The sequence below is a fragment of the Fundulus heteroclitus genome, chromosome 21, assembly GCF_011125445.2.
Source record: "Fundulus heteroclitus isolate FHET01 chromosome 21, MU-UCD_Fhet_4.1, whole genome shotgun sequence".
NCBI classification, from domain to species: Eukaryota; Metazoa; Chordata; class Actinopteri; order Cyprinodontiformes; family Fundulidae; genus Fundulus; species Fundulus heteroclitus.
In genome coordinates, this window is record NC_046381.1 from 19,326,365 (window position 1) to 19,341,806 (window position 15,442).

At 42.2% G+C, this 15,442-nt stretch overlaps 2 protein-coding genes across 7 annotated transcripts in view; one reads left to right on the plus strand and one right to left on the minus strand.

The window, feature by feature from the left end:
* Window positions 1-1,464: 1,464 nt before the first annotated feature.
* Window positions 1,465-8,191, plus strand: spag6 (sperm associated antigen 6). The gene is made up of 11 exons (XM_012863942.3): window positions 1,465-1,683; window positions 1,780-1,875; window positions 2,687-2,853; window positions 5,231-5,414; window positions 5,585-5,790; window positions 6,223-6,396; window positions 6,488-6,640; window positions 7,258-7,449; window positions 7,540-7,656; window positions 7,738-7,883; window positions 7,977-8,191. Exons 1-11 carry the CDS (start codon window positions 1,659-1,661, stop codon window positions 8,038-8,040), a joined length of 1,524 nt encoding a protein of 507 aa, XP_012719396.2. The 5' UTR covers window positions 1,465-1,658; the 3' UTR covers window positions 8,041-8,191.
* Window positions 8,192-12,004: 3,813 nt separating this feature from the next.
* Window positions 12,005-15,442, minus strand: part of pip4k2aa (phosphatidylinositol-5-phosphate 4-kinase, type II, alpha a) — a 36,695-nt gene continuing 33,257 nt past the window's right edge. For all 6 annotated transcript variants that reach the window (XM_036125714.1, XM_036125712.1, XM_036125713.1 and 3 more), the window contains one exon: window positions 12,005-15,415. In XM_036125714.1, the coding sequence (XP_035981607.1) occupies window positions 15,335-15,415 (81 nt within the window). In that variant the 3' untranslated portion in view covers window positions 12,005-15,334. The remainder of the gene's footprint in view (window positions 15,416-15,442) is intronic.

Consider the following 15,442-nt stretch of genomic DNA (forward strand, 5'->3'; position numbering starts at 1 on the left):
AATTAATTAGGCCATCCAGTAGCTTCTCTGCTGCTCTTTGTTTTCGTTTTTATTATTTTCAGGTGTCCCAAATATGTAACATAATATTCATAATTTTTTAGAGGAATAGCCTTCATAGAGCAGGGATCACCAACCTTTTTGGAACAGAGCTACTTCATATGTATTATATAATAAGGTTCCTGTACTGACCTTTGAACTATAGAGTCCAAGCTCACCTTAACTTTACGTAATATAAATATGTTTTAATGGTATTGGCATCTTTACATTTATGTAAATACAAGTATGATTAAAAAGGAAGAGTAACTGAATAAAATAACATTATAAATGCAGCACACTGGAGGGTTGTGCTAGTTGTTTGAACAGGATTGTTGGCATGTGGTCTGTGGGGGCTACCTGGTACCACCCATGTTGGTGACCCCTGCTAGAGTGTATTAAAATGTTTTTTTTTTAATATTATTATTTTGTGCGATGCACCTAAAATATTTGTACAAAATGTATTTCTATAGGCTGGATTTCAGCTTAAGGAAACATTGAGACTAATCAACCCCCAGCTATAGCAGTGCTCTTTAGTTGTGGAACCCCTTAATAATTAGATGTTACTGCTGAATGGCTGAATATATATATATATATATATATATATATATATATATATATATATATATATATATATATATATATATATATATATATATATATGAGGCAGAAATAAAACTAAGATGTTCAGGAAAACACTTTTTCTTAAATATTAATATTTTTTTAAAGAAATATATTAATATATTTCTTAAAAAAAAACACCACAATTATCTTCTATTTTATTATTTTTAGAATTAGCCTACAACACCTAAACTCTGCGAATTCTCTGGTTTATTGTTATCAGTTTTTGTTAATGAAATAATTAACAACAACAACAACAACAAAAAAGACCATCTGAAAATTTTCCCTAGAAGTGATCTAAGAAAGTTTACATTTCTCATTTTCTCTCGCTTTGTGATTTCTGCAAAGTGTCAGAAAAACGTCGCCTGCATTTTCTCTTTCTCGTTTGCTGCATTGAATGAGACTGAGAAGTGTGTCTTGGTGAAGGTAAATTGATCAGGAGCGGTTCAGGAGGACACCGCGGACCCCTCAGAGAGCAGAGCAGCGGCTTATCTCGTCTTCCTGCGGTCACCTCGGCGTTCAGCTCCGCTTCTCTGACCCATGAACAGAGTCGGGCGCGTCAGATTTCTACGGGGAGACTCACGTCTGCTTCTCTTCTGAGCTGGCTCCACGCACATTGACATAGATGTCGTGAAAACCTGTCACCCGCGACCTCCCCCTCCCCTCCCCCCACGCGCGCTTAGGTTTTCGCGGGAGCAAAAGAGTCAAGACCACACTCAAAGATGAGACGGTAAAAAAAGAGGTATCACTCTGAGGGATCTCCCGAGGAGGCGTTATTGTCGTTGTTGTTGTTGTTTTAATAGACGATCTTTGTTCTCCGAACTGGGCGCATTCCGCTCCCTCTGCGTCGCTATGGCAACTCCTAACAACAACACGGCTGGACCCAGCTGCGTTGAGAAACCCGAACTACAATTAGTTCCTCCTTTGTTGGCGGCGGAGACCTCACGTTTGAGGAAAGTCTCTTCGAAATTAGGCGTCTGTCTTTGTTGTCATCGGCACCAACAATGAGTCAGCGGCAGATCGTTCAAGGTGAGATCCCCGTTAGCGACGCAGGTTCAGCTAGCGGGCAGCTAATTTAGACTGACTCCATGTTTTGTTTTTTGTTTTTTCTATTTGGCCCTACAGTTTTTGAGCAGTACCAGAAATCCAGGCAGCACTTTGTGCAAACTGTTGCTGATTTGGCGACCAGACCACAAAATACAGAAATCCTCCACAATGCAGGTAAGAAACAGGAGGAAAACCACACTGGCATCTGCTGTAGTGCTACCACAGTCCACCTGGCAGATTAAACTTAGAGTTTAACCAATAAAATGCATGCAAAAAATGCCCGTGCCATATAACTGGATGGATTTTAATTTGTATTTCTAAAATATAATAAAATAATATATGCAGGTTCAGCCAAAAGACACCGAAATACATGGGATGAAAACCATCAACTCTTCAAACTGTACCTCGTCTACCAAATTATTTAAATCTAACCTAGCTAATTGTTAGGATCACTTTACTGATTTAATTAATCAAATTATACGAAAACAAAAATGATTAAGGCATAACATATTAGTAAAACTGTAATAATTAACCAGATGGGGTGTAAAGCCTTTCACATCTAAAGGCCTCCCTTGTCGTTAGGAAGCTGAGCTTGGCAGCAACTTTTACTCTATCACTGATATATATAGCTAAAGCCGGAGAAAAAAACAGAAATTCTTGCTCCAGCACCGGATCTTTATCAGTCTCGATTCTCATGACAACCCTTAAATTCATAATACAAGCCATGAAAACATCTCCGCCTTAGTGTCTTCTGCTGGACACTGACGAACGAGCACAGCTAACACTTAACTGAACCAGCATCCTCAGCAAAACTCTATTCAGAACGGTTTAACGGGATTTATGACCAAAATAAAAGAGTCAATCCTGGCATTCAGCGTTTGTTGAACATTTCGTTTACAGGCAACTGTGTTTAAATATAATTTAACTTGTTTTAATGGTTGAAAATCCCTCTTCATGGTGCGTCCTCTCCTCTCCTCTCCTGCAGGGGTGATGCCCATGCTCCGTTCCCTGATGCTGGACGCAGTCCCGAGCATCCAGCAGATGGCAGCTGTGGCTGTGGGCCGTCTGGCAGACCACAGCCACAGCCTGGCTGAGGCGGTGGTGAAAGAGGACATCCTGCCCCAGCTGGTCCGATCTCTGGCCACGCAGAACGTTAGCATCTCATCTCCTGGATTTATGCCTTAATGCTCACTGGTTTTCTTCTGGTAATATCAGCCTTGGGAGAGGGGGGATGTGAGTGTAAGAGTAAAGGAGATATTCAGGAGTCTGGATGGCAGAGATCAGCAGGAGCTGCAGGGTTGGGGTCACAACCTCTGAATTTGATGATGTTGTTTTTTTTTTTTTTGTTGTTGCCAGTTCGCCTGCTGGCTACTTCCAGACCTGAGAGCTGTCCACCACGAGGCCTTTGTTGTTCTCAGGGAGCTCACTTAGAGCTCCTGTTTCCAAAAAGGACGAATGAGGCTCACTGTTTTGAACCTCAAACAAAGCATTTCATTTCAATTTTTACGCTTGAATTGACACAGATGTGGAGAAAATCACTCAAAGAAGCAACAAAACATCATATAAAGTACTTGTTTAAAGTACATTGGCTCTATTCTATTCAGTTATTCGTACCTTTTCTGTTTACAGCACCGATTCTTAACAAGTGTGGATTTGTCCCCCCCCCCCAAAAAAAAAAAACCCAGATCAAATCTATTTCCATTTATACAGAAAGCATTTTTATTCCAAATTTTATTTCAAACCAGCTGAAACCATTCAACTCATTTGAGTTTAATCCCATAATCTTAGATCAAATTACACACAGCTCACCCACATTCAGTGATGTTGAAAGGTAAATTGGTGCAAGGATTTTTCAGCTATCTTCAGAAAGAAAGAGAAAATGTACGCGTCAGCATGCTCTTAATTTACAGCTGCTATACAATTATAGCAAGCTGCTAATTTAAAAAACAACAACAAAAAAACAACTATACAGCTGTGACAAAAAAAAGCTCCTGTAAAATGTATTTGGGCTTCTACAGATCAAGTAAAAATAAAAAAAATCAGAAAACTGAAATCCCAAATGAATGGATGTTACATCATGAAAATGTGTTCACATTTACCAGCGGGCTTTAATAGGAAATGTACAGACGTCCTCCTGGGCTCCTTTCACCCTGTTCAGAACCTGTAAGATAAATTCTAGTCAGCTTCTTGGATCTAACAGCAGTCTCTTATTTGTGTGTTTGAATAATTTAAGTAGGAATCCTTATGATGCCACATCAGCCATAACACATCAGGAGTGATAAGCAGAACGGTTTAGAAGTTTTCAAACACATTATGTGCTCTGAAATCACTCCATAAACTTTGGGGTCCCAGAGGCAGCAAAGCAGACTGAGAAGCCTTTTTTTTTTTTTTTTTTTTTTAAAGCTGCATGATCGAATGGCTTCTGCAGGTTTCCCACAGAGTTCTGGGTTTTCTGTACGTTACCACAGAAAACGGGAAGATCTCTGCAGACATCAGTGTTGTGTTTTCAGCTTGGAGATTTCTAGCCCTCTTAGCAACAAATCCTAAAAAAAAAAAAGATCTTTTTATATGTGAAAAACTGTTTGACAACGCTATAAACCTAACAGAAATAAATAAACAGATTGTCTCTATGATCTTAGATGATTCCAATGGAGCATGTTTAATCATTTTTCTTTTTGCTAAAGAAACTATTCAACATGCCTAAAATGTTTTGTTGGAATGCAAACTGTAATGAATATAAACAAAACAAAAACTCTGCCTGGTTTAACGGCAAAACAAACAAACAAACAAAAACACAAATTTATCCAGGACATGCAAACACACAAAATTATGTAATAAACCTAAATACTTTTTTTTAGTTAAATTGACAAATCAAACAAAATGAACTCACAATGGAAAAAAAAAATACAAAAAAATTTAACAATAACCTGTGAGTCTATATGGAGTCAACTTCAGATTAAATCAGAGTTTGCATTTCTTAGAGGCTTAGGCCTCTTTTTTCAAAAGGCTTACCTTTTGAAAAAAAAAAATATATATATATTGATAAGCCAGTAACAAAAATACCTTTTATTAAACCCCCATTGCTGCAGGAAGAATTTAGCTTTTTTTATTGGTCTGAAGTAATATTCTAATCTTATATGCCGTGTTTTTATTGGCTGGAGTTGGGAAAAAAATATAATAAATAGAAATTAAAGGTTTAAAACATCTTCAGTCAATGTGGACTAGTGATGTTTGTTAATCTACATAATCTAATCTATCTATCTATCTATCTATCTATCTATCTATCTATCTATCTATCTATCTATCTATCTATCTATCTATCTATCTATCTATCTAAAAGCTTTATACATGAGGAATTTAAAGTAAAGTGAAGTAGAATCCTTTATCCTAAATGAATAAATATATAAATGAATAAATAAGGTAACTCAGTGGTAAACTCCAGTTTTCTTCAAAAAACATGAATTTCTTTCCAGCATTGATGGACCTTCCTGCCTTTAACCGCTGACGTGTGCGTTTGTTTTGTGTGCAGAGGTTTTATAAGAAGGCGGCCGCGTTTGTTCTGCGCGCGGTGGCCAAACACTCCCCTGAGCTGTCCGGGGTCGTGGTGGACTGCGGGGGGGTCGACGCTCTGGTCCTCTGCCTGGAGGAGTTTGACCCCGAGGTGAAGGAGGCCGCCGCCTGGGCTCTGGGCTGCATCGCGCGACACAATGCATGTAGGGACCCAGAGAGCCGCACTGATTTCCATCTTCCTTTTTGGGGACGGAGATTTTTGGAAACACTGGTTGTCATTGTTTCTTTTCTTTTTTTTTGTTGGTAGGAAATCTAAACAGAAAAGAGATTTACCAATGCCGCTTCTCTGTGTCCTCTCCCTGCCACCGTGCAGCTCTGTCCCATTCGGTGCTGGAAGCAGGGGCGGCCCCCCTCCTGGTGTTGTGTCTCCTGGAGCCCGACATGGCCCTCAAACGCATCGCGGCGTCCACGCTCAGCGACATCTGCAAACACACGCCAGAGCTGGCCCAGACCGTGGTGGACACCGGCGCCATCGCACACTTGTCCCAGATGATCCTCAGCCGGGACGTCAAGCTCAAGGTGACCTCAGCGCACAGAACAAGAGAAACAGCGGGATTTAAACCGATTTAATGCGGATTTAAACCTCAACAAGGCTTAAATCTATCTGCAAACTACATATATTGCAAAAAAAAACAAATCTACTAGAAACAGTGATTTTCTAAAACGTAAGTCTTGCTGGACTTTATCGGTGCTAAAACATACCAGCAGACTCTGGAGAACATTTTATTCATGATATCATAAAATTGAATGTAAATAAAAGTGACACATTCAAAAAACCTAAAAAGATTAGTTGTAGTTGTACATATTTTTTGTTAATTTAAGCAAATATTTCCAAGTATTTGTTTTTGGAAACAACTCCAAACAAACATAAAAACCAATAAATCAGGCTGTTGTTGTAAAATAGAGACAGTCTGACCAAAGCTGACCGGGGATCTGCTCGTCTCCACCCAGAGGCAGGTGTTCTCCGCCCTCAGCCAGATCAGCAAGCACTCGGTGGGCCTGGCCGAGCTGGTGGTCGAGGCCGAGGTCTTCCCCGCCGCCTTCGTCTCCCTCAAAGACCCCGACGAGTACGTCAGGAAGAACGTGGCGACCCTGATGAGGGAGGTGGCCAAGCAGACGCCCGAGGTACCGCCAGGCTCACGCTTCCAGGCCGCCGGCCGGCCGGCCAGGCAGGCGCGTGCGCTGACTCCAGCGTCTGTGCGTGTGTTTTCTGCAGCTGTCCCAGCTGATCGTGAACTGCGGCGGGCTGTCGAAGGTGATCGACTACCTGGGAGAGAGCCGCGGGCAGCTGCGGCTGCCGGGGATCATGATGCTGGGCTACGTGGCGGTGCACGGCGAAGGCCTCGCCATGGCCGTCATTCTCTGCAAGGTGCGATCGTCGTGCAACGCCTAAACGGACACAAGCTTCCATGTGACCAACAAAAGGCAGTGCATGGATCTGAAGTGGAAGAAAATTCAAATCTGGTTTTATTGAATTTTTTTTACTAATGAAGAACAGGAAAATTATGGCAGGTGTTTGTATTTAGAGACTAAATTAAAGGATTCCCACAGCGTGACGCTGCCACCATCACATTAACCCCACCGGTTTATCTTCCAGACCTAGTTTGTAAAAAAAAAAACATAAAGGATTAGACACAAATAAATGAAGGTTTATTTAGAAGGAACAGAGCATTTATTCAGACGTTTAAATCGTTTTTCAGCTCTAGAAAAGAGGCGGGAGATGTTGTCAGCTACTTTACAGCTATTATGTGGTTAGCAGCTAGCATACAAATAAAAAAGCCATAAATATGTTTTGTTCCATTGTCCTTCCCCTTCAAAACGATGCACTACTTTGTGTTGGTAAAGTCCCAATAAGGCACACGAAGGTTTGCGGCCGTAAGCGTCACAAAAATGTGGACGTTTAAGGGAGTATGAGAACTATTTGCTGTGACATTGTAAGCGACAGGTGACTGCTAACTTCCTGCTGTGTGCCTTCCTGTCCTGCAGGGGGTGCCCCAGCTGGCCCTGTGCCTCTCGGAGGAGCCTGAGCAGCACATGAAGGCGGCGGCGGTGTGGTCCATAGGTCAGATAGGTCACCACACCCCTGAGCACGCCAAGGCGGTGGCCACGGCGGGCCTGCTGCCCAAACTGCTGCAGCTCTACACGGACGCCAGCAGCTCCGAGGACCTGCAGGCCAAGGTGAGGAGAGCGAAAAACGACCGCCCCGCTCTCCACATCAGAACAAAGCGGGTCGGGTAACGTCTAACCGGAGCAAAACGAACGTTTCAGAGTAAGAAGGCCCTGAAGAGCATCCTACAGAAGTGCACCTACGTCCCAGCTCTGGAGCCGCTCCTCTACGACGCTCCCAGCAACATCCTCAAGCACGTCGTCTGCCAGTTCAGCAAGGTGAGGAGGGAATCCACCCACAGGCTACGCTCGGTCTGTGGCGACTCAGACGACGTTGATGTCTCTGCGGTTCTCCCACAGGTGCTGCCTCACGACAGCAAGGCCCGCCGTTTGTTCGTGACCAGCGGAGGGCTGAAGAAAGTCCAGGAGATCGACGCCGAGCCGGGCTCGGCGCTGCAGGAGTACATCAACGCCATCAACAGCTGCTTCCCCGAGGAGATAGTCAGGTGTGCCGGGCCGCTTTTCAAACCAGGCTCGGCTAAAACTGAGTGAGGATATGAGGAGCGGCCAGTGATTGTTTATGGTGTGTGTGTTTGCAGGTACTACTCACCCGGCTACTCAGAGGTCCTGCTGCAGCGGTTAGAGAGCTACCAGCCGGCGTGACAGACCTTCACAGCCCTCCTCCCGCCACATAAGAAACATAGTTGTGCCTTACAAATCTGAAACGATCTCATTAAAAACAGATTTGATGGAGTTTGTGTTTTGTACCTTTGGGTGATGGGGGAGCATCAAACGCAATGATACCAAATAACATTCAAGATGCAACGAAAAGAAGATGCTCTTGTTTTCCTTTGCCAGGGACGTACGCAGATGGACCCTTGGTGGGGCTGGAGCCCCCCTGGCAAAAAAAAAAGTGCCCTCCTGAAAATGTTTTCGTCTCCTGTCTTTTTCATTTCATCTCTGACAGTGTATAGCATGTGGCGAGGCAACTTTTCTGGATCCAAAAGCTTATTTTATCAGAGCACCACATATTCTGTAAATGTGCCTGATAAGAACGACCCCCGTGCCCTCCGGCTCGCCTCACTGCAAAAAACGGAACTAAAAATAAGTAAAATGTTCTTAAAGTTAGTGTATTTGTCCTTGATTTGAGCAGGTAAATAAGATGCATTGCCAATGGAATAAGATTTTTGCACTTAAAATAGGAACAATTCATCTCAATCATCTTATTTCAAGTGCAGAAAGTCTAATTATCTTATTTAATGGGTCAAAATACTCATTCCATTGGCAGATAATCTTATTTACCTGCTCAAATCAAGGACAAATACACTAACTTTACGAAGATTTTACTTATTTTTAAATATGTGTTTTCAGTGCTCTCTCTGAAAGTGAAGGCGCTGCACGCAGCAGACGGGCGGTGGTGCAGCTGCAGCAGCAGCAGCAGCAGCAGCGCCTCCTCTCCTCTCTTCTCTTCTCTCCTCATCCTCTCCTCCACTGTGCATCAGAGCCCTGCCCAGGTGGACGCCCGTCTAACCTTCCAAGTAACAAACTAAACCAGTGCATTGGCTTCCTAAACATCAGATGAAAAAGTTTCAACTTCACTTGCTTCAGATGTTTCTAAGCTACAGGAGGATGCCTTCCTGCTACGTCTTCCATGGACTCCGCCACCAGGTGCCCGGAGAACATTTAAAATGTGGCACTTGAATTAGAAAAGAATAATTTGATTTAAATGTATCGCAAAGATGGAGTTATTATATTTGCTGTGATGGTCCCCCATGGCTTCAGTTTGGCTCATGTTTTTTTTTTTTTTTTTTTAAATTGCAAATACAGAAGACAAGTTAGCTCTGTCTTAATGATTTCAATTTAAATATATTTTAGGTCAAATGACTATTAATAATTCCTTTAATAAAGTTCGTTAAATGTGAGGCATGTAGGAGAAGTTATATTTTCTATTTCTGTGTGTTAAAATATGACGTGGACAGTGAATTTTAATATGTAAAATAGCAGACATGTCGTCATCAGATCTCATTAATCTCAACTTTCCAAGAATATTTTCTGTCATATATCACACTGGCTTCATGCAGATATATATGATACTTCTTATGACTATATTCTCTGCTGTCGGTTTCATTTTGACTACAAATATGTTATAACTCTTTTTCTGATCATAGGTTTAAGCTGAATAGTCAGTAGTTACTCTTCAGGTTTCTGACGATAACTCACGTGACCCATACCTGGTAAATTCGTCAGGGTAACCTGCTTTGTTACAACATGAGCTTATATGTTGCAGATGATATTTTGTGTTAAAAGTACAGAACTATGTAAGCAAGACAAACACATTGTGCTCACTGTGTAAAAAGAAAAGGAAGAAGTAAGGGTAATGTAAGTTTCAAATTTGACACAAAATTTAGCTTAAAAGCGGGTTGTGAGTCATACATTTTAATCAATTTATAGTTATTATGTTGCCTTATTAATCTTAAGAATTTTGTAAAATTCACCTAAGATGGATCCTCGTTTTAAGTTGATTTCTCCCCAGGTGGTGCGGTAGTTTAATACCAGTTTGACCGTTTGAAAAGCCAACCTGTAGTGTTGAACATTGTTAAAAAATCTGCCAACATCAGACAACATATGGCTGCTAATTTAAAATATACCTGATGTTTAAGCGGTGGCTGTAATAAATTTCATAGAACAGAGGCGGCTGACAGCTCCACGTGCTGCCGCTGCACACGGTGGCCTTTTTCTACTCGTGAGCACCTGCCCTCCAAAATGTCTGTGCACGCCACTGGCCGTTTGCAAAGGTCAAAGGGTCACATCCAGTGACAGAGCAGCAGGTTGGTGAATGCCAGCTTCCCTGTTTCACATCAGGTCAGAAGGTGTGGTTTTCCTTCCAGACGTATTAAATCAGAAAACGAATCTTCTAAATAAACGCGTGGTTCTTATTCTCGACGCTTTGAAAACATCGTTCAGGAAAACATCTAAAAAACCCCGAAGAGAGCACCAGATCGCCAGAAAGAGCGAATCCTGCAGCGCTCCGCCCCCTGGCGGCGCTAGCTGCGCACTGCAGCTCAGGGCGGCGGGGAGCGTGTCGCGCAGCAGCTGCGGCGCACATGGCGAGCGGCTCTTTGTTTATTGTCTGCCGGGGCGTCTGCTTGTTCTCCACGTTGTGTAGCCACTCAGTTTTTTTTTTTTTTTTAGCGCAGCCTCTCACTGCACCAGACAGCGCGACTCTACGCTGCGGGTATCTGCTCGATGCTGCCGCCGCTGAACAAATAGCCCCGAATGTTATTTTTCCCCACATCTAGAATATTAGAGCTCCAGTCTGAAGCCACCAGGTAAAAGCAGCGCTCTCAGCAACATTCACGCTGAATTATAAATAAAAAATAAAACCAGTTGTTTCTGGGTAAAAAACCCTGCAGACTGCTGCTGCTGCGCAGCACAGACCTTTCTGCAGCAGCGAGTCTATTACTGCGTCATTTTCAGGTATGCCGATGCTGGGAAGAAACACTTCATTCAGTTCATAAAATATATATGAAGGCTCTATCTATTTATCTATATATATAAATAAAATGGTAGTAACAAAGGATCGCGACGGCAGCGTATTAACTTCTTATTTCAGCCATTTTTAAAACGTCGCAAATATACGAGAGGCGGATTTTTACGCAATATTTAACGAAATAAAGCCGCTACCTATATTAGGTAGCGGTGTTAGAACATAGTCACCGCGGCTTCCCCACAAATCTTTGGTTGTGAACAATGAAGGATCAAATAAACAGAAATTTAAGGTCGACTTAAAACGTCGTTTATATTACAGATCTTTCTGAGGCATCGACCTCTTAGACTTCGTAAAAAAACGGAAAATGTTATATGTACACTATGTGGTTATATGTCATTATTTAGCGTTATTAAATACAAGATAATTGGTTGTTTATGCAATTATACATTATAACTACCTCTATATGGTTACATTAGGTGATAAAACTGCACATTATGGCATTTTGTCATTGTGCAGCTTAACCTTTATTTCGAAACTAATCTCGAAGGAAAATTTTATATATTTTTTTTCTTTAACAGACACCAACAATGTGATTATTTTAAATTATTCGTCCTTCCAATAATCACCTTTTACTTTTCTAAAATAAATACCTACATGACATGTATTGAAATGCAATGAACTATAATTAAAATATAAACTGAAAAGAGAGTAGAGCCATAATTTTTTAAAACAAATTAAACGTTTCTTTTTATTATTTTATTTAGGAGAGCTAAGACATGTCGTGTCCAATTTATTCCGGTGCAGACTTAATGAACTGAATTAGCAAACCCTGGATTTGAACCTTGAACACAAAGGTTTATGCACAAACTATTTTTTAAATGTAAGGTGATTCTGTTAACTAGTTTTTTTTCTTGTGACCAAGCACAGACACAATTTATCGTTCAGCCTTTTTTTTTTCTAAAAAAAATATAACAATAAACAGTAGCATGTAATATATATATGTTCTAACTTTATTCATCGTGTCCCTGTGAGAATATCGTTTTACTTGGTCGCTTGATTTTATTTTCTCCCCTTTCACCAGACGCTTGATGGAGAGAGAGAGAGAAAGAGAAAAAAAAAGGAAACCATTTGAACCAGTTAGGCAGAACAAGTGCTTTAATCATTTGGAGTGAATGCTTTATGGAATGGAGTGTACTTGTCATTTATGAATAAACAAACATACAATTACATCTTGACCTCTCTGGCACTGCAAGGAAACACAAACATGCACACGCTCTCACACGCACGAGCAGCAAACGCCTAAAGCAACGCCGGGTCTGAGGGCGTCACAGCAGGCTGACACCGAGGCTCGCTCTGCAGGGATGCTGCATGCCGACATTTAGAGCGCTCGGAGGAGGAAAAAAACAACAAAAAAACAAAAACAACGGCGTCCACCACAGAGTTTTCTACCTTCTTCAACTTAAAAAAAGGCAAATAAAGCTGCCCCACGTCTGCAGACGATGCCTAGCCCTGAGCCGTTCCCACCCGTGACTCTGGACACGGTCACTGCACACCTCACTCCATTTACCACAGAAAAGAAAGAAAAAAACATTTAATTTCAAGAGACACGCATTTTACTAAAACAAACACAATGTTCTTAAGCTCACAGGTAGGACCGCTGAGAGGTGCTTTTGGTGTGCTAAGCGGTGGCAGCGGGTCGACTGGCGGCCCGGAGCCGATGCAGGTTAGCTCCAGCAGCAGCAGCAGCATGGAGGAGGGTTGTTATCAGCTTTCTTCCCTCGCGCCAAGACTCAAACCAGAGCCAAGCGGCGCGCGGCACGCACTGTTCCTACTGCGCGTGAAGACGACCCGTTTACAGAGATGGAGCACGCTGATAAGCGACACCTGACTCTTTGATATCAAGCAGGTGCTTCGAGGATGAAAACTCAGAAGAGAGACAAAGGGGAAGTAACGCGACTGCATCTGTGGTTGGTGGAAGAGGAGATAAAACACACAAACACACACTCCACGATGCTCTCTCACACACACATACTCTCTCTCTTAAAGGCAGGACCAGCAGGAAACAAAGTGGGGTTTAAAATGTGAGCAGACACCACCTTCAGCATGAGCAGAAAGGAAACACAGATTTACGCTTACAGACTTCGAACAAACCCACTAAATTCAAATATTCACTTTTTTTTGTTGTTTTTTTTGTTTACATCGTTGGATAGAAAACGATTATTTAAACTGTTTCATTACACGGACTGAGTGTATTAGCAGGTGCTGAATGGAGGGAAAGGTTGCACACAACAAAAATAATAATACATCAAAGTCAACACACTGTTAATAAAATAACCCTTTACACTTGTCTTTAAAAAAAAAAAAGATTACAAAATATAAAATTAAATAATTTGGAGTATAAAGGCACACATTTTGCACAGTGTATACAATGAAAACAGTTAATTAATAAGCAACAGAAGGGACTATTTAATGTGGTTTGGGGCGGAGGGGCACAGGGAAAACAGACCCAACGACAGCTTAAAGAGAGGAAAGGAAACTCAGTCCTGTGACATGCAGGTTTTTTTTTTGTGTTTTTATTTTTATTTTTTAACTTACAATTAGAACTTGTAAAAATTCAAAAAAACAAAAACAAAAAACAAGTAATTCTTCATCACCGCAGCACCAACACTTATTCCACAGAGTGGCTCCTCTTTCCTCTGTATTTGGAGAGTAAAATCCAATGTAAAAATAGAAACGTCAACATAATCTATGACATTTAAACAGACCTGACGTTGGAAGCTTTTTGCATGAGTCAGAAAGAACGAGCGGACCTGTTTTAGTTGCCGGCGAAGCGACGTCACACACGAGTATATTGCATTTCCCTTGTTAAGACCGTTTTCCACTAATTGGGGTCGTATTTGTAACATTTGGTTCCTTTCCTCTTGTGCAAAATATACAAAAAAAAAAAAAAAAACTCATAAAAAATAATCACCCAATTCAAAAATAGATGATAAAAAAAAATAGTGAGAATAAAAAAAACACCCAAAAACACCAGAGTCACAAACGAGGTTAGAGAATGTTGCTGTTAGACAAAAACCAAATCGCAGCTGCTCCTCCTGATCTCCTTCCTCCCCCAATTTTCTGAACACTGATAAGATGCTGGAGGTAAACCGCCTTTTAGGGCAGCACTGCTGCGACACACCACAGAGCGCCTCCTACACGATTAGAAAGGTGACTTTAGAAAAAAAACTAAACTAAAATCCTCTCCACACCTCAAATATTGCAGCAAATTCTTCCGAACCGACCCGTGTAAAGGAGAAGGAGAGACGGGTGAGGTGCTGTGTGTGTGTGTGTGTGTGTGTGTGTGTGTGTGTGTGTGTGTGTGTGTGTGTGTGGGGTGGGTTTCAGTTCTGAAACGACCGAGCTCTGTTTCTCCTGCTGCTGCGCGTGTAACAGAATAAAAGGTCCTGACGAAGAATGAAAGTGCAACAGTTTGGGTTTTACTCATAAGGTGCTGGTGGCAACGGAAAAAACTAATTACTTGGGGTGATTTGCTGTGAATATTAAAGTTTTGTCTTTAACGAGCAGTGACTCGCTGTGAGACGTCACTGCTCGTTACTTCTGGGCCGTCCTCTGCAGCAGAAACAGAAACTGCGATCTCTCCCACAACAACTAAATCTAAAAGGACTCTTTTCTGCTCGTTTTTGGAGCTATTCTGTCTTCCCTTTTGCTTTTTAAATTACTGTGCATCACAAAGGAGCTAAAAAAAAAAAAGAGATACAGTGAGGCGTAAACGGCCATCATATGACTTAGCTAATGAGAAGCTGTGTAAACAAGAAGGGGAAGATGAGCGATGAAGGAGGCAGCTGTGTACGGCTGGGTGCGCGGGCAGCCTTTTAGGGGCGGCTTTGGTCGTTGGCCTCTTGGAAGACTGCTTCCTACTTCTTGGAACGAAGCGACTGGGTCAGGCAAGGCTCAACATTCGCGTCGAGAGCGGCTTTTTAGAAATCCAGCCTCGCACCGAACGATATGAGGGAAACAGCGATCATCACGTCACAATAGGACAAAAACAAGCAGGTGCTGGATGTGGGTCTACGGGTAATAATAATAATAATAATAATAATAATAATAATAGTCATAAAAAAGCGCCACAGGCCGACATCAAAGACTACAAACAAGAACTCCTGGTGTGAAATGACTTGGACACTTTGCTTTAAAACAACCTCATCATCCAAAAGTTACAGGTGAAAACAGAACTCGACAGGAGAGGTTAAATGTAAACAAACGATGTTTTGTTTAGCCGCAGACAGACGGCGCCCCGCTGAAGGAGAGAGAAGCCGACCGCCGACGGAACGAAGGGAGAGGGACACAAAGCCACCACGGCACCTCGTTATTGCAGCCTCTGCCCCCCCCCCCCCCTCCCCTCCGCTCCCCTCCCACCTTCCCTCTCTTTCCCGTGTGCCTCGGTGCTCTCGTCGCTCTGGGGGGCTATGACAGGATGGTGGTGATGAAATCATAAAATCTCTTGGAGTATTGCTCTGGGTTCACCGTGGAGATCTCTGCTCCAGCCTGCGGAGGGGAACACAAAGACACGTT